Genomic DNA, 26,354 nt, shown 5'->3' with positions numbered 1-26,354 from the left:
TCCCTCATTGCATACATAGATCTCCACAATTCTAGATATAGAACTACTCACTCATAATCATAAAAAGAATAACAAGAATCACATAGAAACCCATACTTTGAAACATGGCAATTAACTAAGAAAACAATATAATTAACAATGGAAGAAATAACAAAGAAATAAAGAAGAAAGGTTACCGAATTATATTGAACTATGAATAAGCAAAAGGTTTGATCTTGAATTGAAATCACAAAGTACTAAATTAAGGTTCTTGAAACACTCTGTAGAGAAAACTAATAATAAAAACTAGATAAGAGCTAATAATTCTGATTTTTCTATTTATACAAGCCCTAAAACAATAGAAGAAAATCTTGAAAAAGGGCCCGTAATCATTAAAAATCCCGCGTCTCGTCAGCCGCCCGATCGAGCCCAGGTCGCCCGATGACATCGGGCTTCAAAGCAGATGATTAAGGCCAAAATCGCCAGACGCCCGATGCAATCGGGCTGACACGCCCGATGACATCGGGCGGTCTTATGACATGGCAGGCAGAGTGCTGGAATGGCGCCCGACGTCGGGCCATCTCGCCCGATCGGGCGAAAGACCGAATTACGACAGGGCATAAAACGCCCGATCGGGCCCGCAGCAGAAACATGAAAACTGGTATCTCGCCCGATCGGGCTTGGCCGCCCGATCCTATCGGGCCGGTCTAGCTAATCTTCGTTTCTTGTTCTTCCTTTGCTCAAAGTCCCGGAAGTCATCCTCGGGATCTAGAAACTCGGCATCTAACCCCTCTAATCCACTGTGCAATCATGTAAAGTAGGTGATAGCTTCCAAAACCTACAATTCAATACAAAATAGCAAACCACAACTAGATGGAGAGAGTTAGTACCAAATGGCTCCTAACAGCACCATAATCACAACTTTTAGCACATAATTAGGGGAGAAAACTCTATATAAAACCATAACATCAATAATAAAAATTTATTTTAAAAAATCAAAACAAAGAAAAAAAGAAAGCAAAATGGAAGAATACGAAAGAAAGTAACTAAAAAAACAAGAAATAAAAAGATCAAGTACTAAAATTGAGAACAAAAATGAAAAAAATAGTGTTGGCGGCGCCGTCAAGCAGATCCGGTGAAGAGAGCACGAGCGAGCTTCTTCGCACTATGAGAGAAAACCATATCCGAAGACCAAACCAAACCAAATCTGGAAAACGATGAAAGAATCGAACAGGAAACCAAACCAAATCTACCAAAGGTAAGTGCACGCGAGGCTGAGAAATCGGACGACGGTTGCTTGGACAAGTTTAGAACTCGACGATGGCGGGTTTAACGAGTCAAGGAGACCCAGATTCCAGAGACGAGCGCACACGCGAGGATGAGAAATCGTGGACGGCGATAAGGAAGGAAGCGGAGACGAACCGCCGTTGGTTTGTTGTGGTATGATGGTGATGTTTGTCGTTGTTGGGGGAGAAGATTGATGAGGGAGGAAGAGAGAGAATGATAGAGATAGAGAGGATAATGAGAGAGATGTGAGGATGCGAAAATGAAGAGGCGTGAACGTGAAGTGTGAGAGTGAGACGACTAAAGCTCTTTTTAAATATGAATAGATATAAAAAAATCAATATTTTAATCTATTGTTGCGGTTTTGTGGTTTCCGTCAGAAACCGCAGCAATATGTTAATTTTAACTTTTTTTTTCTTTTCTCAAGCACTTTATTGCCGCATATGGCTACGATAAGTGCTGCGTATGGCAAAAATCGCAGTCATTCAATACCAGCAATAAAGGATTATTCTACTAGTGTCACTTTTTGAAATTATCATTCTTCCCCAAGCCAACACGTGGCAGCATGAGAAAATTCACCAACATGCAAAGTTCACTGGCGTCCTCAATATAACATCAACGATGACCGCAACCCCCAGAGATGATGGGAGGTTAGTTGTATGGGTAGCATCTAAGCTCACTACCAGACACACATTATGTGTCCGACATTAGTCTTCTAGGATGCTACTTCACCTTGGTAAGCCAAATCATTCATACTAAATTGTCCAAGATGGCACTCTCAACCACCAAAAGTTAAAGGACAAAATAGAGGAATGTTTCCTCAAGTCAGACTCATCTCAGTCGTACACGTGTCAAAATATTACCCATCCTGTCAATTGAACAGTACTACTATAAATAGCGCAATGGTATTATTATGCAGGTACACATTCGCTCACACCAAAACTAGCTTATCTATCTTTCTACTTTCTCTCTCTAAATGCCTCACGGACATATACTGACTTGAGCGTCAGAGGGGATTTCCTCGCGTCCCCCCGGAGGGTAGTTTACGTTTGTTCTCTATACGAGTTTCAACACCACAACACAATCTCTTCTTGTTAGGTACATATAATTTTCCAAACATCTCTCATACAAAAACCTAAGCTAGAGCCAAAAAAAATATATTGTCATCATCTTGCTCTACTCCTTCGAGTGTTTGGCACATCGAAACGAAATCTACTCAAATCACTTTCCAAGGCCCATCACTCGTTGCATTACACCTTTAACTGCGTACATAGAGTCAAACTCAATAGAGGTATTACCAGTTATTAGCCATTAAGAACCCTTAGGTCCAATGATATGGTTTCATATCTCCTGCATGGGAGACCAAGGTTCAAATCTTGGTGGAAGTAAGTTTTCAATATTGTTGGGAGGGGAGGGGGGTTTTGAGCTTGTTTGGCCTTTGGGTGAGTGTCCCTGTGTGAGGGTGACCCAAAGGAATCTCCTCTTACCACGAGTCCCCAAAAGCGGGTCCAAAAAAAATTCACTTATATATTAGCTAGTGGCATTCTGAAGATAAGAGAATATATACCCTTGTGTATGTCATAAACGTTAGTTTCATTGGTCTCCAGAAAGGGGATGGAAGAGGAGAATAAATCCATGAAGTTTGAACTATAATTTCTAAGGACACCCACCTTACTTGCGCTAAGCTTAACTGAAGTATCAGTATTCATTTGGAGCAATTATGAGACTGTGCACACCAAAGGAAGATGAGTTTTTGTTCCTACAAACCTAATTTTTCCATTATTACCAACAGAATAGAACAAATATTAACCCTTGTTCCGAGATACTCTATGGAACAAAAGGGATCCTATGTGTTGGACGACTCTTCTAAAAACATAATTGGCAGACTTCTCTAAAACCATAATTTTACGTAATTTTGTCTCTGTAAAATCTTACCATAAAACTTTGGGAGTTAAGGCTAATATCTAACTGCATCCATGTTAGAGTGAAGTTGCTTCTAATATGACATATTTCCTTACTATATATTCATCATATCTTTTTTTATAATTTAATTTGTATCAATAATGAATTGAAAGTAGTTAAAGGTTAAAATTCGATCTCAAATATTGTATACGCGTTATAGAAAGGAACGAAGGGAGTAGGCAATTATATTCTTGATTCCTTTATCTAGAATGTCAAAGAAAAATAATGGAAACTGTCAAATAATCAAAAGTAATACATTAATTGGTCTGTAATTATTGAGCAATTTAATCATTAATCAGTCTGTCTTTAGTAGCTAGGTAGATCCGACTCCAATTTCTTTTCTTTTTTAGATAATTTGGGATATTCATTAAGTAAAAGCTTGGTACTCCCTCTGTATTTTTTTATCTTTCCTACTTTGACTTTGCACGCTTGCCAATGCACTTATTCTACGTTAAATATCTTTCATTACATATTAGTAAAAAATTATAATAATTGAATATTAATAAAGTATTCATTGAGACGAATCAAATAAGACCCCACATGACCATATGTTTTCTTATATATTGGGAAAAATCTAAAAGATTCTCTCTAATTGTGAATAGTGTCAAGATTTTAAATGAGAAAGATAAAAAAATACAGAGGGAGTACAGCTTAAGTATGGAGTAGGCTAAGAAGACCAACAGCTATGAGTGAATAACATTATGAAGGAGAAACAATAGCTTCGTGCTAGATTTTTTTTTTTTTTTTTTTTATAAATGGTAAGGAAAAGAGTAGGTTAGGAGACCCTCCGCACGAGGGGAGCTCCTACCTTATCACGTACAAGTATAGTATGAAGAGCAGAGTGAGTACAATCATCTATAGTGAACTGTGACTCAACTAAATGACCCACATTAGCCACCCAATCTGCTGCTTGATTAGCTTCCCGGTAGACATGCCGAATATCCGAAGCAGAAAAAGAACATAAGAGCTGTTGAATGTCCTGAATAATATGAGCAATCTGCCAAGGGGGAGACCAGAGACCTTTTACCGCGTTAATGACCATAAGATTGTCACCTTCGATTTGTAGATTCGAAATATTATGCTGCAGAGCGAGCCGAAGGCCTTGTTGGAGAGCAGTAGCCTCGGCACTAAAGACGGAAGACGAACCTAGGTTGAAAGCCGAGGCTGTAATTAATTGGCCCGCAGAGTCGCGGATGATTATGCCTGCCGCCGCAGAGGAGCCGCGAACCGAGCCGTCAAAGTTGAGTTTGAAGAAGGAGGGTGGAGGGGGCTCCCAAGAGACCTGGATGGAGGAAGGGTAAACCGGAGATGAGGGGGGGTTAGGTGAGATGTAGAATGGGGAGCCGAGTGAGTCGCAAAGATCAACCGCATTCCTGAGAGTCCATTCTGAAAAAAGAAACTTAGCTTTATGTAAGATACGGTAAATGTTAAGAGACTCACCAGTGAAAATGACGGAGTTTCTTTCCTTCCAGATGCTCCATAGGAGAAAAACAAATTTAATAAGGGAAGGGCGGTGAGGTCGGAGGGAGGACAATGTAAGATGTAAAGTGGTCAGTGGAATTGAGTGTGGTAACCAGTCCTTAAAGTCGGGGAGGTGCCAGAGGGGGGTGAGAGAGGGGCACCCTCCAAACAAATGATCAACCGATTCGTTGTGAGTGGTGCAAAGGGCGCAATGAGAGAAGGGAATAATGTGCCGGTGAGCTAGGACCTCACGGACGCCTAGACTGTTGTGACAAATTTGCCATAAAAAAATTTGCAATTTCGGGGGAACATTAAGGTTCCAAATCCACCTATGCGGCCATTTTTCCGCATCGTGGGGAATATTGTGAGCTAGCCAGTTAGCCGACTTGATCGTAAATTGACCAGAGGAAGTAGGCCCCCAAATAGGTTCGTCCGGAATGGGATTGATTGGAAGGGGGATTCCTTTGATGGACGATACAATAGAGTCGGGGAGTAAATGTTTCAATTTGCTGATATCCCAAGACCTATTTGCAAGAATGAATTCTTGGACACGAAGCGAAGGATCAATCTGGTTTTCCGTGAGTTTTAATTTTGTCATTAAATTCTCAGTGGTACACCAATTATGAAGCCAGAATAATATTTGCGATCCATCACCTATTTTCCATCGAATTCCTTGGTGGAGAAGGTTTTGCTGTTTTAGAATGTTTTTCCAAATCGGGGAATCGTTTGGTTTGGGTTTACACGCAAAGAAGGATTGGCCCTTTAAATACTTTTGTTTGACAAGGTTAACCCAAAAATTGTCTGGGTTAGTAAGAATCTTCCAGCCCAGTTTAGCGAGGAAAGCTTTATTCATGGGGAGGGTTTGGCGTAAACCAAGACCACCCAACATTTTAGGAGTGCAAATCTTATCCCATGCGATGAGGGGGGTAGCATTTTTCTCTTTGTGCTGACGCCAAAAGAATTGTCGGTGTAAGGTATCGATAGACTTTGCTATTTTGGCAGGGAGCATAGTGGAGGCACAAGTGTAGGAGGGAAGAGCTTCGAGATTAGTCTGGATGAGAGTAAGTCTGCCAGCTTTTGACAAAAAACCCGACTCCCACAGATTTATCCTACTGGACGTTTTTTGGACAATATGTGCGAGGTCAGCTTTAGAGGGATGGTGTTTGCTGAAGAATATCCCTAGGTACCTCCCGAGAGACGAGTTAGGTAGCATATTAAAATGACTAGCCAGAGCTGTCTTACGGGATGGAGGAATTTTGCGGGAGAAGATGACAGTAGATTTATGAAAATTTATTAATTGGCCAGACAGCGCACAGAAATCATCAAGAAGGGTTTTGAGGCTCCTGCAAGCTGAAGAGGTTGCTTTGCAGAAAAGAAGGCTATCATCGGCAAACATTAGGCAGGGAATGGTAGGTGTGCGGGGGTGCAATTTAAACCCAAGACCCGAATTTCTGGAGTGACATTGCAGCGTTACTTTTCGGATCAGGACTTCCATACAGAGGATGAAGAGATAGGGGGATAGAGGGTCACCTTGACGAAGTCCCCGAGAAGGTCGGAACCAAGGAGAGGGTTGGCCATTAACTTTGAGGGAGTAAGAAACATTAGTAACACATTCCTGGATCCAAGAAACCCAGGTGGGAGGGAACCCGAAGGCCTTTAAAGTTTGCCAAAGAAAATCCCATTCAATTCGGTCGTATGCTTTTTCCATGTCAAGTTTTAAGGCGCACCATCCAGTCTTGTTTTGTGACTTGTGGAATGTATTTAGTGCTTCTTGTGCAATTAAGAGGTTGTCGTGAATAGAGCGATCTTGAGTAAAAGCGTTCTGAAGGGGGCTAATTTCCCGTTGCAAAATTGGCCGGAGGCGAGATACTAGGATCTTAGAGATGGCCTTGTAAATGGTGTTGATGAGGCTAATTGGACGGAAGTGATCCGGGGAGTCTGGATCTGCTTTTTTGGGAATAAGAGTGATCAAAGTGTGATTCAAAGAAGGTGGTAATTTGCCGTGATAGAAGAAACTTTGGACAGCAGTGGTAAGTTCGCGGCCAATTATAGGCCAGTAAGCTTGGTAGAATTTCCCCCCGAAGCCGTCCGAGCCTGGGGCTTTGAGGGGGTTAATATCGAAAAAAGCATCTTTTACTTCATCCGGTAAGATGGGAGCTAATAAAGATTCGATATCCGCTGGAGAAATAAAAGGTTCAATGAAATCTAAGTTAATGTCTCGGGAGCCTGAGTGGGCGGATCGGAACCGAGATGCAAAGGAGTCGGATAACAAATGGGACAGTTCATCATGGGAATCAATCCATTGACCAAGTGCATTTTTAAGGGCGAAAAATAGTCATGTTAGCCATAGTTTTTTTCATTCGATTATGGAAGAACCGAGAGTTGCGATCGCCTTGAGTTAGCCAGGTTTTCCTAGCTGACTGACCCCATGATTTTTGAGTGAAGAGGAGCAATTTTTCTCTTTGAAGAATTAATCTATTTATGTGTTTGATAAGAATGGTATTGTGCGGCTGTTGCCAAAGAGAGTTCTGCAATTCTTTAAGTTTTTCCTCATTTTGAATTAGTTTATTACTTGTATGGCGATATCGTGACTTAGCCCATGTTTTTAGGGTAGTTTTAATCCTGCTGAGTTTTTGTTGAATACGAAAGAATCGCGAGCCTGTGATGGAGACATTCCAGTGTTGACGAACAATAGTGTGTGAGTGTTTATCAAGGGTCCAAAAATTTTGGAATCTGAAGGGAGGGGGCCGATATATGTTACCATCATTGGAGCAAAAAACTACCGGAGCATGGTCGGAGACAGTGAAAGGCCCGTAAGAAATGGTACTGTGGTCAAAGGCATCATAGAAGGATTGGTGGCTAAGGGCTCGATCAAGACGTTCAAAGATGGGGTTGTTTTGAGAACCACCTCGCCAAGAGAAGTTTTGCTGGAGACAGGGAATATCCATAGCATGAGAAGAAGAGAGAAATTGGGGGAGGCGATTAAGTTGGGAGGATTTCAAGGGGACTCCCCCCAACTTATCTTGTAGGGAGAGCATTTCATTGAAATCCCCAAGTAGGAGCCAAGGAAGTTGAAGTGCAGACACATAGTTAGTCAAAAAGTGCCAAAAAATATCTTTATCCACGTTCTTAGCTGGACAATAAGTGCCCAGAATGGAATACATTTTATTATGAGGTTTGTAGAGGACGTTAAGATGAACCAAGCGATCATGAGTATAGTAGTTTTGTACTGTAATGTTGGAGTTATTCCAGCACACCCACATGCCACCCACATGATTAACGGGGTCAACAACTAATTTATTGTTAAAATGGAGTGCCTTTAAGATGCGATGGCTGTTGTGATTATTGGTTAAGGTTTCAAGTATGAAAACGATGTCGGGGTTATATTTGTTCTTTAAGTATAAGAGTTCAGTTATAGCTTGGGGTTTTTTGCCCCCTTGGATATTCCAACATAAGACTTTCATAGAAAAACAATTTGGGAGGAAGATCGTTGCCAAATATAGCGGTACTGCGGTTGAGATAAGACACATGCAAAAACCCAACAAAAAAAACAGAGCAACACAAAAGGCAGTATAAAATTTGTCCAAAGCGAGTGATGGCGCACTCGAGTCCAACGGTTTAAGATAGCCCGAGCCAGTTCGAGTAGAGACAAATGTACAGTCCAAAGCGAGTGATGGGGCACTCGAGTCCATTGGGCCAAAGGCCAGTCCAGTTGAGGAGAAAAAACCCACCTGCCAGTGGCAAAAATTATATGGGTACGCCAACAAGCCAAGTTGGAAGTAGATTGCTTGCTACACATTCAAGACATTTTGACAAACTCTACGGTGTACACATGATAAACCGACCACTTCTAGTCACCCAGCCACTCGATAGATTATCGCTGACCAACCCTTGGATTGTGCATCTACAATAATCTAACAAAAAAATCAGAACTAGACTGATTAACATTATTTAAATAGAAAGAATTCAATCATTACATTTGAAAGAAAAGAAAAATAAAAACTCTAAGAAATCATAGAACACAAGCAATTCAAACAAAGTGTGAGCCGTAAAAAAAAAAAAATGTTTAAAACATCTAATTTTCGTCCGACCCTATGATTGGTTGAAAGTTATCTGCTTTTTCTGAGAACAAGGTGGAACAATTATTAATTTCACTTGGCCCTTTTTTTCGTTGAATTTCCTTTGCAACTTTAAGTAGAGGGAATTTGGGAATTCTCTTATAAGGGGTAAAAGTCTATCACACTAATTCTGGAATTGGAGATCATGTCAAAATATCACCTGCTGTTGAATTTCATTTCGCCCATTCTCTGATAATTTGTATCTCCTTCTTTTCATTTTCAAGTGAATAATATATAGAATAAAGAGTTTGTCTTATAAGAGACCGCTTATTTTTAAATTAAAATTAGACAATGGTAAACACAATATTAAAAGAAGATTAGTCCAATAGTGACTAGATTAATTTCTTTCGGTGACTTGTTTAATTCATTAAGTGACTACGTCTACTTTTATATTAAAATTAGACCGTTTTTTTAATAATTTTTGTAGAATAAATTATGAATATTTGATGTTTTACATTCAACTAAATTTATAAACATCGTATATTCAATGGAGATAAGATAATTAATAAACAAACTATAAACAAAATTTCTAATAATTGAGTTAGTGAATGTTGATTTAATCATTTAATATTATCAATTTAAGTGCTCATATCATAATCAATCATTGTTACTGAAATTGTTGTGATTGTTCAAATAATGAATGCATAAAGTAAGTGCAAAGACATAAACTTCGAATCATATACAATTATTATGGTTTTATAATATGAAAAGATAGCATAATTAGTCTAAGAGTACGCCTTGGGGTGTAACATGTTACAAGATAACTCACTAGTGGAAAAAACCTTATCTGTCACTTAGTAACAAATGCGGTTTTTGTAAAACCGCATCCGAAAATCAACATTAAAAATGGGAGGGAAAGTTGGGACGATAATCTGATGCGGTCCTCTTGTGGACTGCATCAGATTAAAAAACAGATGTGGTTTTTTAAAAATCTGATGCGGTTCATAGGACCGCATCAGATTTTTGTTATTTTTCTCTCAAAATCCTTGGCCCTGCACGCAATCTCTCAATATCCTTAACCCAACATGCTGCTTCGTCCCACGCACGCTGAGCTCCTAACTCCCTCCTCCTAACTCCCTCCTCCTAACCCTAACTCCCCTCCTCACTCCTCTCTCTCTCACATCAGAGGTCTTTTAGATGATGACAAAGACTATGTTGATGCAATTATAGAAGCGAGCTTCAGAGAAACATGAGTTTATCTGCGAAATATTTTTTGCATGTTACTCTTATCTTGCAGTCTTTTAAAACCCGAGACAATCTGGCAGAAGACTTGGCATCTTCTATTTGATGATATACTTCACAGACAAGCAGACTTATGTGTGATGAAGGTAGGCACTATTATTTAGTAAAATTTATTTCTCATAATACCTTTATCTTGCAATTCAATTGATGTTTAAATGTGTGAACAAACCATTATTTTTTTTACAGCATTGGTTTTAAGTGATGAACAACTGCAAAACTATGCATTGGCTAAAATCGAGGCAAGACTACAGAGTAATGGCAGCACACTATGTAGATTTAGTGACCTAACTCATTTAGACTCCTCAATAGCAATAACAACATGTCTTTATTACTATTAGTGGACATGTCTTTAGACTCCTCAATAGCAATAACAACATGGTTAAAGCCTTTATTAAGGCTCCTCAAAACATAACGCACAACACTTGAGTTACTAATATTTTTACCAAATGATCTCAATTGATTAACAATACTAGATATCCTAGACAAATACTCTTGTACAGACTCTTTTTCTTTCATTTTAAGTGATTCAAAATTACCGCAAAGCTTTTGTAATTTAATAGAAATTACCTTGCTATCACCCCTATATTCTGTTTTAAGATTTTCTAAGCTTGTTTCAATGTCTTGGCGAAGAAAATTCGAGGAAAGATATTGTCAACAACTGCCGATTGGATGAAAAACAATGCTTTTGCATGCTTCTTACGATTTTCACGCAACTTTCGGTTAGGCTCCACCGAAGGCTCGGGTGATTCGACATACCTACCTTCGACTATATCCCACAACTCTTGTGATTTGAACATCATTTGCATTTTGTTACTCCAAAGGTGATATTTTTCACCCTTAAAAAATGGAACTGATGGTTGGAAATTTTGGTTAATACCATTGACTGCCATACTTATGGTCACTATGTTTCATGCTCAAAACTCACGAACTTTTTTTTAAAAAAATATGGCTTAGAATCGAACCTAGATTAGCTCTGATACCATGTTGAAATTAAGAACTTACATAGAAATATGAAATAAGAATGCAATATATTAAACTTGATTCATAAAACTGAAGTACATATAACCTTTAAATAGGTGGATAGCAACAACATACTAAGCACAATGGTAAGCCTTGTAAACCCACACAGTAAGTGACCCACTAACTAATAACTAGGTATACTTTGACTTATTCAAACTCAATAACTTACTAAAACTAAACAACAGTAATTGCAGATATTTTCATAAACAACATTCCCACTACTTAGAAGCATGATTCTCAACGTAAATTACGAGTTGATCATCCACTTGATGCAAAGTATCAACGGCTAGCCAATTGGAGTGAGGAGTGGAGCCTTCTTATGCATTCTTTTACATTCTTAGTGAAACCCTTTTCAATCTGCAAAACCAAAGTTTGAGAAATTCTTTATGTATGTTCAATGAAAGAATTCTTTGGTCTATTCATTTGTAAACACATCAAAATGATTTAAACATGGATTTTTTTTTTGTCAAAAACCACCTTATAAAACATGACATTTGTGAGAAACTACCTTATATGTTTCTTTTTCGCGAAAACAAACCTTAAACAAATAAAAATTTGCGAGAACAATGTATAATTCCGAGAATTGATCTATGGTTTAGGCATTGACCATGTCATGGATTTTGTTGGGTTTAAAAAGTCACATGTCTTACACATGACATGGTGAATGTCGTAACCTTGGGTCAATGATCGGAATTATGCATAAGGTTTGTTCTCGTAATTTAAGGTTTATTTCCGAAAAAAAAAAAAAAAAAACTATATATGGTGGATTCTGACAAATGTTATCTTTTAAAAGGTTGTTTTGGACAAATATAATCCTGTAAACATATATATGAATTAACTTCTAACTTCTAAGGTTAATACAGTGTTTACCAAAAGAAACTTTTAAGGTTTACATAAGTGTAGATTAGGAGATTGTTTACCTGTGTGACAATTGTAATGTCTAAGCCCAAGCTCTCGAACGGCACAGCACTACAATTAGTAACTCTCATATCATGATTTTCTACCTCTGTAATTAACTTGGCCAAAATCCCTTTATGTTGCTCACAAGAGACTCTTATAAGAAGGGTTTGACCTGATATTTTAGTTTCAATTTCTGGTTTTAGATCATTAAGATTTTTGGCCTCATATCTACTACCATCTTTAGCACTTGAGCCGCACATGTCAATTGCACAATTGTCATCCACAGTTGAAGAAGAAGCGTTATCATTGCCACCTTCGTTATCATTTACCATCAATTTAGATTTTTTAACCACCACAATGGACTCCACAATTTTTTTTGCTGCCAGTTCTTCAAGAGTTTTCACGGTCTCCTGAAGTTGCTTCATGTATTTAATTGCCTCTCCTAACACCGTTGTTTTGTCCATCTGCAACAAGCGCATGATGTCAATATAATTCTCTCCATCATTAAGATATTGACAAAACAAAGAATCTTGTTAGAATATAATTACTCTCCATATACATTATACACATGGTGACATCAGACACGGGTGTTACTTGGTTCAAACGCTCTCCAAAATTAATCCTGTGTTATATATTGGCCGTGTTTAGCAAATAGAGTTTAGAGTTTAGCGGTTAGAGTTTAGAGTTTGCTGTTAGAGTTTTAACTTTTTGTTTAGCAGATTTGACTGCTGATTTGACAACTTTTTTTCATAAATGTGTTTGGTAAAAATTAACTGATTACTAAAAGCTTATTGCCATTCATTAGTGTAAAATGACATTTATAGACATTTTAATACATATGTGTAGTGTCATTATTAGAGGCAAAAAAGTCATTAAACATGTTTCTACCTAATCCTCTAAAGAAAAAGCTCCTAATATGAGCCTTTTCATTTTGAGAGTTTTCATTCCAAAACTCTCTCTAAAACTCTCTTTTACCAAACATCCCTATTAGAGTTTTTGACTAGTCAAAACTCTAAAAGTGTTCCAAACCTCTCTTTTTGCTCCAAAACTTTAATTGCCAAACACCCCTATTGTCTTTGCTCAAGTGTGTTTGGTCGGACATAAAATATTTCCGACCGAAAGTGATTTTCATAAAAATCATTTTTTAGAGGAAAACTCAATTTTGAATTGATCTTCCTTTGTTTGGTTGTAAGGAAAGTAATTAATTTTCCTTTGAACCTATTTTCTTTAGTTTGTTTTGTGTTATTGTTTGATAGTGTAGGGGGAAAGTATGGCTTCTCTTGTCCTAGGAATTAAAAGTAGTTTTCCATCCTTGAAGAATGAAGTTCAACCCATACTTTCCTTTCATTAATAAAATCCAAACCAAACAGAGATAAGTGAGGAAAATATATAGTTTTTTCTCGAAAACACTTTTCTCCCAACCAAATACGCCTCTAATCTAACTTAAGCGTCACTTTTGATAAATGAAATTTATCTTTTCCTTGAGAAAAACTTCTTTAAGCAAAGGGGAACTTTTAAGGAGCAATGAGTATAAAGAAGATTAGAATTTGATTTTAATCAACTATTTTCAACGTAAAAAGCATAAACAATTTATGTTAAAGATTAATAGACTTTTAGAATGATTATAGAGATATGTATTGTTTAGGATAAAGTAGATTAGAATCTATTGTTTTGGTTTCAAGTATTATCATTTTGAATTAGACATAAAATCAAATACTGTAAGAGACGTATGTTGCAGTGTTACGAGGATTACGTAGGAATTTAATTCATACATATCACATAATTTTCTAAAGAGATGATGTAAATGGAAATTAATTTATACAACTAAAATTAATTAAAATTTCAGGAATCGATTATGTCACATACGTATGTTTAATTCCTTTTTTTCTTATGTATGACACATACTAATAAATATTTGAAAGCTAGCACAATCGATAAGAGGAAGCTATTAGTAAAAATCAGATAGTCGTTAGAGCATGAAGTTTTAGTCTTTATCTATCACCATAAAAGTAGTATAATTTTCATATATAAGCTAAGGTAAAAGTTAAATATAAACAAAACCTTCCGTACCAAATACGAACCTTTTTATGGACAAACTTTCTCAATAGTATCCAAAAGGCAAGAGGGAAGTTTTATAGATTTTCAATTAGAATAGTTATTGAGCATTTGAGATGAAAATTACTAATGTACGTAGTATCTATACTGACTACACAAATATATTAAAAGGCGTGCATAAATATGTATACACGCCACTAGACACCTCTGTTACTCCACTAGAATTGTCCAATGTGTACATAATTTATGTCAATTAACAAAAGTAAAATTAGCTTGCAACAAGATTTGAACCCACATGACCTCTTGCTATTATACATGACACAATTACCATCTCTAACAACTTTTAATCATGCTTTAAGAGTCTACATTATTTTATTTGTACATTTTAAATGTTGAGTTTTCCTTAATATATTTTAGTGGGAATGAAAAAAAAATGCATATGAAATTTTAAAACACAATACCATTCCAGGGAAACGTTCGGACCCAAATACTAGTTATTACTGAGTTGTTGTGAACAGAACACTACTTTAAAACCTACTACTTTTGTTCGATAATAAACACATTTCTTATTACCTTATATACAAGATAATCAATGAAAAGATGAAGTTAGTGGAAAGTTGGATCTTTTATATGACTTTTTGAGTGCGAGAAAAAGGTAGAAAACATACATGTGATTTAATAAAAAAATGGATCCATTTGGTGGCGGTAAGGGATGTTTTCATAAGATGAAATAAAGCCAAATATAAGGACGAGCTAGATGATGATTGATGTTTGTTGAATGAAGGAACCATGTAAAAGAATCTATAATAATCTCAAGATGAAAGGCGTGGTAAAGTTTAAACAAAAGGAGTATACCTTTTTAAGACCAGGAACAATGGTAGAAAGAGAAATAAACATTTGACCGAGGATTTCTCGGCGCTTTCTCTCGGCTATGATGTGATCTTGAACTTGAGTTGGTTGTCGTTTTCTCTTTGTACCACCATTTATCTCTTGCTTCTTAGTTTCTTCCTTATTCTTCAATTTTCTCTTTTCTTGGACATCTAAGCTCACAATATTATCGTTATGATTATTGCTGTTGTTATTGTCGTTGTCGTCATAGTTAGAAATAATACGAGGAGACATGAATTCTTCGATAAAATTCCAATCAAAATCCAATGGAGGAGAGATATCGGTGTTGCTTTCCGTAGAGATATAGGGAAAATGTTCATCGAGTGTAGTAGTGAGTTGTTCATCAAACAATACATCCATTGTTTCACTTTGGTGATTTTGGTGGTAAGGGTTGCAAATTATAGTTGGAATTGCGGGATCTACTTCCATATCCTGGATGAAGTGAGACACTAATTAAGATAATTACTCGATGAAAATTATGAATGATAATTACATAAAGATCAGTTAATTACTTTGATTTAATTTTTTTTTGACAACAACTACATCTACACTAATTAAAGCAGTAAAGATTACAACAAAGGAGGATTGATACTATGCATATATGCTAGGTGGTGAGCTTGGCTAACTTGCTCTTTTGGAATTTTGGAGATAGAACATTTATGAAATTGAGCTCCAATACAGAGAATGTCTTTGATTACCCAGTAAGCGTCTCTAGTTGGCTTACAAAGTTGTGTTATACAAAGCTAATAAGTTTTTCATTAAAAAGTATTTATTCTCTTTCTTTTTAATGGTTCTACAATAACACTTTTACGCTATTCACAAATGTATATAATGGGTAAGGAAAAATATGTGTGACAACATATTTGTTTCATCTCGTCAAATACTTTTAGATTATCAATTTTTTGTAATTTTTACAAATGCAAATTTAAAGATATTAATGTTCCAACATTTACATTAACAAGCAAGAAAAGTTAAAATATAACTATAAAAAAGAAATGGAGTGTAACAAATATAGGAATATGTCATTTGAGACTTTTTCAATATAGTTTTTTTTACAGGTGCAATCAAGTATAAAATGTATTATTACATACATTATTTCCATTATATTTCCATATATATAGATTTTTTTACTCGTGCAATCATATATATGTTGTCATGATTTTTTATGTTTCGGTGAACTCGTTGTCGTGATTAAATGACATTGAGAGGGTGTTTGGTATAGAAAAAATTGATGTAGGAAATGGATTCAAATAAGTGTTTTCATTTCTAATTGTTTGGTATGAGTGTTAAGTAACAAATACCGTTTCCACATGGATTCGTAATCCATCCATTTATTACCCTTGTCAAAGTAGTGGAAACAAATCACGTTTCTTTCCTTAATATATAAACTTCTCAATTGTTTCCATTCCACTAGGATACCAAACAACTATTAAAGGTAACAATTATTATTTCCATTTCTCCTCCTTATTCAAATCCTTTCCATTCCTTTTCCATTAATCATACCAAACACCTCCTAAGGCTATCAAAAGGTAAGGCTTAGGGTATGTTTTTTTAACTTATTTGAATTTCTCTAAACTTATTAAACCTTGTCTTTATTTGAACTTATTTATTTTTATATGAACTTAGTATATCTTTTTTCGTGAATTCGTCAAACTTTATCTCTGATTATTTTTGCTAAATTTCAGTCATCTAAACTTAATTAATAGACCTTATTAGACATTATTATACCTTATCTAATGTAATTTTTTAAAAGGACAACAAAAAATTAGGTGAACATAATGCACCCTTATAACATCATATATTCCCCCATTTGTTTCACAAAAAATTGCTCACTTTCCTATTTGATACGTTTAACAAAAATTTACTCACTTTTTTTATCTTCTTTCTTGAAACATGAGGTCCGCCATCATGTTTTGTTTTATCACTCACATCTATCCTAGTTCATACTAACCTCTATTTTTAAATAAGTGCAAAAGTTTGACTTTCACGCTTGTCAATGTAGAATTTTGACCATTAATATCTTTTAGTATGTATTTGTAAATGATATAAAAAGTTGAAATTACGAAAATATTCATTGAAACAAATCCAACAAAATTTTATATCATCATTTCTATTTTTATATTTTAATATAAAAAAGTACGGTTAAAACGTCGTGTGTGAATAGTGCAAGTCAATGTGTTACATTTAAAAAAAAAAAATGAGAGAAGTAATCGTTAGTGTTTTAGGGGAAGGGTTGAAGTTCGTGTGAATTGGGCTATGGAGTAGTTTTTTTTATATATAAAAAAATCAGTTATTAACTTAAATCCAATTCAGATACATAATATAAGGCATATTACTATTCGGTTATATTGGATTTCTGGATCTAATTACCCTCAATCCAATACGATCCGAATATTCAATTTTTCAATAAATCTCGATCTGAATTCAATCCGAACACATTTCGAATTCGATCGGAATTACTAATTCGGATCACATTTGATTGATTTTGGATTTTATCCGAACAACTTTCATCCCTAATTGCAAGTTCCAATATATTCAGGTATTAAGCACCTTTTTAATGCTTTGCTACAGCCTACAGTTATTTGTCGATAATAATCTGTGGAAATTTAGAATCCAAGGTTTTTAACTTCGTCCGTTTTTTATGAAGTTGTTTATAAATACAAGGGAGTGCCGTAAAATAGAAAGCACAAATTACGAAATATTTACTTTCTTTGTTTTCAAAATAATCTAAACATTTTTTCATTTTTTTTATCCCAAATTAGTGGACACTTTCATTTTTTACTATGGATCCACAATTATATATTAGTTCCATTAAATGGTTACATCTATTTAGCACACATTTTATCTCTATCAATAAAATTATCTAATTTTTTCCACCTTTTGATAAATAAAAAAACCCACCAACTCATCTCATAAGTATTTTTTAATAAAATATTTGATAAGTGCGCTATAGCTTATAATCTCCTTAAACTACGTGTCTTAATGAGAATTTAGATTTTTCTTAGACAAAGAGAGTCAACATAAAATATTGATTGATAAGAGAAAAAGATAGTATTAGGTCTCATATTATGTCAGTATAAAGAGACCGTTTTAAAATTGAGATAGGTAGGCCATGTTAATTCAACCTGAACTAAATTGAGCTCAACTAGACTGAAATTAAATGTATTCCATTGATTTGAACTCAACTGAATTGAACTTAATGAACTAATCTGAACATAAAATAATAATAAGGGTTTTTTTATGGAAAAGGACCAATTAAAATAGGGTTTTTGTGGGGAAACACCACTTAAAAGAATTGGAGGGAAGGACCAATTAAAATACATTCGTTGGCAATTAAACACCACATTACGATTTTCAGGCCAAATTGTCTAACTTTCCGACATTAACAACTAGTTTCTCCCCAAAACTTCGGTTTCTTTTTTTTGTTTGACAACTCATGTTCTTTGTTTTTCGGCATCAATTGGTTTTCCCCCAAAATCTTTTTTTCTTTCTCTCTTTAAAATCTTCATATCTTTTTCTTCTTTTTCTTCTTTTTCTTCTTTTCCTTCTTACCCACTTCTCTATCTTCTCAGTTAACTCTCTCTCTCTCTCTTCCTCTCTCCTCAATCACTCACAATGTTCCAGATTTCTCAAAAAATTTACCTCTCTTTTTTTAACCAAGACTTTCCCAAAACAAAAAAATGGTGAATAGTGGTAAACTCATTTCAGCGCTAGGTATAGATACCCTTTCAGATCGACTCAAGACTCACCGCTTTTGTTTACCAACAACAACAACAAGCCTGATTTCCGATCTGGATTCACCCGTTTCTCCTCTATGAACTCGAATAAGCGCATCCGTTTCGAGTTCTCTAACTAGTACTAACTGCTATGAGGTTATCCAAGTTGAGGATGAAAACTTCAGCTTCAATGAAATGAGGTAAATTGGGAGAAATTGGGAAAATTATGGCTTTTAAATAGTAAGAAGGAGGGAATAAGACATAACAAAAAAAACTGAAGTTTTGGAGTGAAAGAAATTGTTAGCGTCGAAAAGCTGATAATTTAGCTTGAAAATCAAAAGGTGGTGTTTAGTTGCCAACGGAAGTATTTTAATTAGTCCTTCCTCTCAAAAAAATTTCAAATGGTGTTTACCCACAAAAATCCTATTTTAATTGGTCTTTCCCCACAAAAAAATTCTAATAATAATGATGATGATGGTGTTTTTATTACAACAAATTTATTATAGAGCTTGAATTGAATGAGTTATACTGAACTGAACTTAAATGTACTGAATTGAAATTAATCTCAAAAGAATGAGGTTTTAGCGAACGAACCAACATCGCATGAGTTGAGTAAGTGGCCTGAGTAAGGTTTTTCAATAAGAAAACAGAAAAATTATTTGAGGATTGATCAAAATAGCACAATGGATAATTATTTGAGGAGTATTTTCTCAAATTTTTATTAATTGTAATGTTTTGACTTTTAATGCTTAATAATTTTATGACTAACATATTTTAGTATTTTATTTGAAAATTTTCCAAAAAGTTGATAGTTAAGAGCAACTTCAATGGTAAGCAAAATAGAGTTTGGCTTAAAGTGCCACCTAGATTTATCTAGCTAAACTATACTTTAAGCCAAAACACCTCCAATGGTTTAGCCAAACTCCATTTAGCTTGAGTAGGTTCCACTTGTCATTCATCTTTTGTATTTTATTTTTGACACAATACTCACTCTCCACAATATCAACATGGCCCCACATCTTTTGCTTGGGCAAATTAGCTAACTTCAGCCAAGTTGTTAAGCAAAAAAAAATTCAGCAACGTACTCCAATGTTTAAGCTAGTTGCTCCATATTTTTTTCAATTGCTAGCAAGTCCTTCACCCCAACCATTGGAGTTGCTCTAATACATCTCTGACTTTTTACTTGCGACCAAGTAGGTTGTTGGCACACACAACTAGGAAAGTGGTGAGAAAAGGTGGAGGAAAGGGAAACTGAGAAATGAGCTCGGATTCTCTAAAGTTTTAGTGAAATTCTACAAGGTATAGTTGTATTTGAGCTATACATTTTAAACCAAAGGCTTATATTGGTGGAATGGAAATATTTAAGGTGGATTTTAATAAGATCTAACCGGAGTGATTTTGGAAAGAGAATATATGAACCATTGATTTTTCATTCAATGGTTGATATTGCTCAAACTCTACCTTGTACAGTTATTTTACAACTCTAGACGATCCAAACACCTGAAAAAGTAGGTTGGTATATAGATAGTCTTCCTAATGTTTACTTCTACATGGCTTGGTCGACCCTTCCGATTAGGGAAAGTGTAAAATGTATATACAACCAAAAACTATTTGGTAAATATCAATTGAGATAATTTTGAAACTTTTTTTGAATAAAGTCAAAGGTAATATTAATTTCTCATATATGTTGAATTTTAAATTAATTCCATGAATATCGTATACGTGGGACAACACTCTAGATTTTTTTTATTAATAAAACTGTTATTCTAAGTAGTGATTAATACCAATAATATTTCACCGAAGTTGACCGTCACTTCCAATAACGGTTATATTGTGTTTCTAAGACAAGGTATAAGGCATGCATTTAAACCACTACATAAAGTAGCGGTTCATAATAGAATATAACCAACGCAAGAGAAAAGGAGAAAATGCACTTTGTGCGCACTTTTTTTTTCCCTCAGTGGCGACTTACGGTATAAACCGCTACACCAAGTAGCAGTTTTACCTCGTAAATCGCTACCTACAGTAACGACTTAACATAATTTAACCGCTACTTTTAGTAGCAGTTTGCTTTACCGAAAATAAAAATAAAATTGTTTGTTAAATACGTTCTAACTATTGTTTTGTATTATCTCTTGTGTTTTTGCTCCGTCTCTATCATTATTTTTCTCTCAATGTCTCTTACTTTTGCTCTCTCTCTATCATATTATATTTCTCCATCTCCATACTTTTTAAATTTTCCTTAATTATGCGGAAAGCTACGTAGAATTAATAATTATAATTAGGGGTAGTATTGACTAAAATATATTTTATGTTAGTTGAAAAATCTTCGTTTACGCATTCATGGTTAATATATAAATAGTATAAAGGTCACATTGTTGCAATAAATAAAATAACAATATAATTTTCTTTAAAAATATGGTGACAATAAGATATGTAAATAATATTAGAGGCAAAGTGCTGCAATCGCTTTTAAACAGGAGGTTCATCTAAAGAACGCTTAGCTAATAGCTCTTCACTTAGGCACTTACCCAAGTTTATGGGAGAGATGATAGCAGGTCTAAGAAGATGTCTATGGTAAAAGACTAAAGTGTATAACTAACTACTAGTAATAATGTTTGTGATCTTCACTCTTCCGCTTTTGTGTGAGTATTATTTGTCAAAGGACCAACTTAACCAAAAGCTTAAGCTAGTGGTCAGGGGCGGCTTTTAGCATGTTCAACATGTTCCATGGAACAAGGCTCCTTAATTGTGTGGGCCTCAAAATAGAGAAAGTTCAAGTAGTAAAAAGAAAAAGTTTATCTACTTATTTGTACTACTTTTTTTCATAATATGATGATGTGAAGTATGGAAGACCTATTACATTATTGAATTTTTCAAATACGAGATCGCACAGGGCCTCTATATAATTCGAGACGGGCCTGCTAGTAGTTGGAGTCCCAAAAATAGTTTGATACTCTATCACGCCTCTTCATGCAAGAGCCCGTTGGGCTTGAAGTGTGGATGCAGTACAGGTCTCTCTCATACCTGGCGCTAAATATTCCACTGAGAAAGAAAGGGTGGATGAGATTCGAACCCGTGACCTTTTTGTCACGCTGACTCTTTGATACCAAAAACTTAAGGGGATGGTTGGAGTTCTAGAAATAGTTTAATACTCTATTATTAGCCTTATGCGTCTTGTACGTTTTTCCCAGTCCCTTATCATTGTTGACAGAAAACTCAATATAGTTCCATATTATTCTAGCTAGAAACATTGATAGCAGTAGAGTTCTTACCAGTTCAGCTCGCCATGCTTCCATTGTCGTTAAATGTTAAATCTTTCTTTCTTCTGTCAACTTGTGATGTCTGCTCAAAAATAGAATCTACAAACAGCCCAAAAGAATGGGGACTAAGACAAGGACGAAGACAGTCGTAAAAGTATTTGAGAGAGTTGATGAAAATTGAGTAGTATTGGTGTGGACGTACATGTGGTGCTAATAATTGCCAACTTTCTGTTTCAGAGCCCTCATATATATAATTATTTGAGAGAGTTAATGAGAATTAAGTAGTATCACGCATCTGCTTTTTCCAACTATTTTCTTGATTGTGGACCTTTTAGTATTTTAATTAAGCCGTACTTAGGTTTGTTCCGAGTAATTTATTTGGTACTGTAGTTGAATTGTTACGACATTGATTCTAGAGTATTGGTGGTTCAGTGGTTGTACAGTGACCACACCAAAGGGGGGGGGGGGGGGGGAGTGTTTGCTAAGTTGCTATTCCCTTTAAAAAGATAAAAAGTGGGTGGGTGCTATGCTGTCACTATTCATTTCTGTCAATGCTAAAATTATGTCTTTTTTGGGAAAGGGATCATTGATTATAATATGCTTGGCATGGATCGAATCTATTATTCTATTGTTTGATAAATAAAATAGTCTACTCCTAACTAGTTTGTTGTTTAGCTGGACAATCATTGTGGCCTTATGGAAGGCTGGAAGCCACAAAGTAAAATCGTGAAAATTACTCCCTTTATTTAAGACTGGCAATGATGCGAGTCGAGTTCGAGTTTGACTAAACTCGACTCGAACTCGAAAACTCATACTCAAACTCGACTCGAAAACTCGCGAATTTCAAATTTTCAAGCTCGAACTCGAACTCGAAACCTAAACTCGAGCTCGAGCTCGAACTCGAACTCGTTTCAAGCTCGAACTCGAACTCGGTTCCAGCTCGAACTCGTTTCAAGTTTTTTGGTCATTTGATATAGTTCTATTTTTTATAGAAGAGATTTTTTGCTTTGCCTTTTGGTCATCTTATACACTTTTTTTCATTTTCTTAAAAAAGAAAAGTACAATTGTATTTTTTATAGAAAAAAATTAAGTTAAAATTTCAAAAAAATTTAAAAGTATATATATATAAAATTTTATCGAGTATCTCACGAATTTCTCGAGCCGAGTATTGAGTTGCTCGACTCGACTCGTTAACCTGTCGAGTCGAGTTCGAGCTCAACTCGAGCTTACTCGAGTCGAGCTTTGACCGAGCCGAGTTCGAGTAGCTCGCGAGCTGTCTCAACTCATTGTCAGCCCTACCTTTATTATTATTTTTTTAATTGGAATATTTGTTTTCACACATGGATTATGGGAAAAAATCGCAAAACGTTAAAGTTCTCGAAAAATAAGGCTATGTTCAGTTCACCTTATTTTTGCTTATTTCAGATCTAATCAGATCAGATCAGATCAGATTATAAAAAATAAGTTCAGATTAGATCATATGAGATCAGTTCAGATCATGCTTATATTTAAAAATCATTAGTACTATTAAATATCTTTCATTACATATTAGTAAAAATTATAATAATTGAATATAAATAAAGTACTCATTGAGACGAATCAAACAAGACCCCACATGACTATATTTTTTCTTATATATTGAGAAAAATCTAAAAGATAAGATCTTGTAATCAGTTCAGATCAGATCATATCAGTTCAGATCAGATCAGATCAGATCAGATCAGATCAGATCAGAAAAAATAAGTTCAGATCAGATCAGATTAGATAAGTTTATAACAGAAAATTTCAGGTGAACTAAACATAACCGAAGTAAAAGTAAAAGAGAGATGATGGGTCAACCTACTATACAAAGAAATTAAAAAAAGATCAAATATCTCATCAATAAATAAAATCAAGTAAGCAATAATTATAATTTTCTTGTACGTTGTCATTACTTATAGAAGCCAAAGAGGAACATTTTTAAAGAACGCTAAAAGATACCGATTTTTGAGAAAAACATTTATACATGGAGTACTGCCTGTTTGAATGAACACAAGAAGACTACATATGTATCTTTAATATTGTAACATTTCTTTAGGCGCATAAATCAAGAAGGAGGAGGAGAAACAGAGAAGCGTGAGCGAAAGATGGCATATATGCTTCAATAATAAAATAAAAAAAATTAATGGGTTCAAATATATAAGTCCCTTAGAAGTTGGGATAGGGTCGACTTAACCAAGATGTTATGGCAAGGGGAAGGAATAGGTCCTTGAAGATCATATCACAAAAGTGAGGCAGGTTACTGGAAGAAATCAATATTATTGCGACATTGTCATTCCTTCAAGAGGAAAAGAGCCATTGAAAACAAAGAGTAAAGATTATATTATCCTGAAATAAGACGAAAAATTCATTATTTTGTTTTTTCCATAGACTCTACAACAACAAAATAACAAATTTGATATTCATAATTTCTATTTTTTTTTAGGGTGGACAATTTGACCTACTCCTTATGAATTATATGTTCTTTTTTTTCCACTGGAATACTCCTTTGTCTAAGTTCAGGCTCGGCTAAGGCCTTGTGCAGGGTGAGCAACTACACAGGGTCCCCAAAAATATAAGGGTCCAATTTTTTCGATTGATCGCCCAAAAAAAAAAATCTAATTCATGAATCAGAATGACGCGTCAAATTGAGTTATAGAAACGTACTTCACACACTCCCATTCCCCCATTTACTCCATCTCTTCTGTTCTTTCAATTCTCCAACCCATTAATGGCTCCTCCTTCAAAACACCATTAATGGCTCCATCCCTTGCACTTTCAAGCCGGCAAATCTAAATTCAGGTTTGTTCCAACATCCTAATCCCCAAATGCCAAAGAGTAAAAAAAAATCCTTTGTATAGTGTGAGTTTAGTTGATGTTTGATATTCCTTATCTTTGATTTTCAGACGATAAATAAGAAGTTATTCCAATTATCCAACCATGAGCAACCATCTTCTTCAAACAACCCTCACATTCACATCTACAACAACTATGAAATTGGCTAATATTGTATATTTTTGGCTTCTCCTAATTTTGAAGGTAATTTCTTAAGTCTGAATATTTTATTATTGTGTTGTTTTTAAATTTGATAATCTGAAATTCTGGGTTATTATTTTCAGGTTATTTCTTGGGGTTTGAATTATTCATTTATCAAATTGAAAATTTTGAATTTTATCTATAATCAGGTTCACTAATCACTACCACATTGGAAAGGAAAGCGGTTAATTGAAAGCCTAATATATCATTGTCCAGGTTCACTAATCACTTTTTTTCCTTTTACTTTTCTTAGTCGCAAATTTTGTTTGAAAAATTGGTTTAGTAATTTAGAAGCAATGTATAGGATGAGTTGTAGGGCATGTTCTCTTCGACATAAAACAACTGAACTGATTGCAACTAAACTGAACTAAACTGAACTGAATTAAATTAAATTATAACTAATAGTAGTTATAATAATATAATATAATATAATATTATTTAATTAATAATAATATCATAATAATGATTTATTAACAATAATAAATTATTTTAATAAATTATTAAATAATAATACTAAATTACTTTAACAAACTAACATTATGATTGTTGTACAGGGAAATACTATGTAGTTGATGTAACATATCCTAATACACTCGAGTACTTGAGTCCATATCTAATACCTGGGTTGAGGTACTATTTACCTGACTTCAGAAGAGGAACTCCACTACGGGGAATGTGTGAGCAATTCAATTACCGACATTCTTCTTGTCGAAATGTAATTGAGAGGGTTTTTGCGGTTCTCCAAAATAGGTGGAAGGTTCTAAAATCGATGCCGCAAATGGACGGAACTAATCAGTTGAAAATTATTGTAGCTTGTTTTACCTTACACCATTTTATTCGTTTACATGATCTAGGAATTTCTTTCACACACTAAATCAAAGTCATGGAACAAAGAGTTGATCATAATATGTACGATGATAACAGAAAAATAGCTATGGATAGTGTACGACAACAAATAACTGAAGAAATATGAGAATCAATGAAGAATAATCCCGAGGTAATGGAGCAAATCTTTGGACAAGAAGAAGATGAAGAATTAGCCGATTATGAAAACTAGTTAATGTTCAATAGTATTATTATTTTGCCTAGTAATTCAACTATCAAAACGTGTATTTTTTTTTTCATTTCAACAATGACAAGTATTATTGTTGTTATTATTAATAGTATTAGTGTTGTCATCCATTAATTAAAAAGTTTGTACTTTGAACAATGACAAATAATATTGAAATGTGTACTTTTTAGGCTTGAATTATCATTTCAATATAATTAGCCGAATCATATAGAAAAAAAGTATTGGCAAAATAATAATTAGCAATATTAAAATAATAATATTCTTTTTTGATTTTTATTTTTATTAAAAATAATATTAAAAGCAATAGAAATAGGAGTAATATTATAATAATAATTGTAAT

At 34.7% G+C, this 26,354-nt stretch overlaps 1 protein-coding gene across 2 annotated transcripts in view; it reads right to left on the bottom strand.

The window, feature by feature from the left end:
- Positions 1 to 11,159: 11,159 nt before the first annotated feature.
- LOC104897817 (transcription factor bHLH18) overlaps positions 11,160 to 26,354 on the bottom strand; it is a 54,520-nt gene continuing 39,325 nt past the window's right edge. Inside the window, exons 1-4 of one of the 2 annotated variants that reach the window (XM_048647271.2) lie at positions 21,901 to 22,102; positions 14,877 to 15,341; positions 11,987 to 12,430; positions 11,160 to 11,423 (exon numbers count right to left, since the gene is read on the bottom strand). In XM_048647271.2, coding sequence (XP_048503228.1) covers positions 11,346 to 11,423; positions 11,987 to 12,430; positions 14,877 to 15,341; positions 21,901 to 21,924 — 1,011 coding nt within the window. In that variant the 5' untranslated portion in view covers positions 21,925 to 22,102 and the 3' untranslated portion in view covers positions 11,160 to 11,345. Of the gene's footprint in view, positions 11,424 to 11,986; positions 12,431 to 14,876; positions 15,342 to 21,900; positions 22,103 to 26,354 lie in introns of those variants that run through there. The other variant, XM_010684764.3, reaches the window with a different exon arrangement.

The sequence above is a fragment of the Beta vulgaris genome, chromosome 6, assembly GCF_026745355.1.
Source record: "Beta vulgaris subsp. vulgaris cultivar EL10 chromosome 6, EL10.2, whole genome shotgun sequence".
Classification (NCBI taxonomy): Eukaryota; Viridiplantae; Streptophyta; class Magnoliopsida; order Caryophyllales; family Amaranthaceae; genus Beta; species Beta vulgaris.
This window is presented reverse-complemented; position numbering and strand designations above follow the sequence as displayed.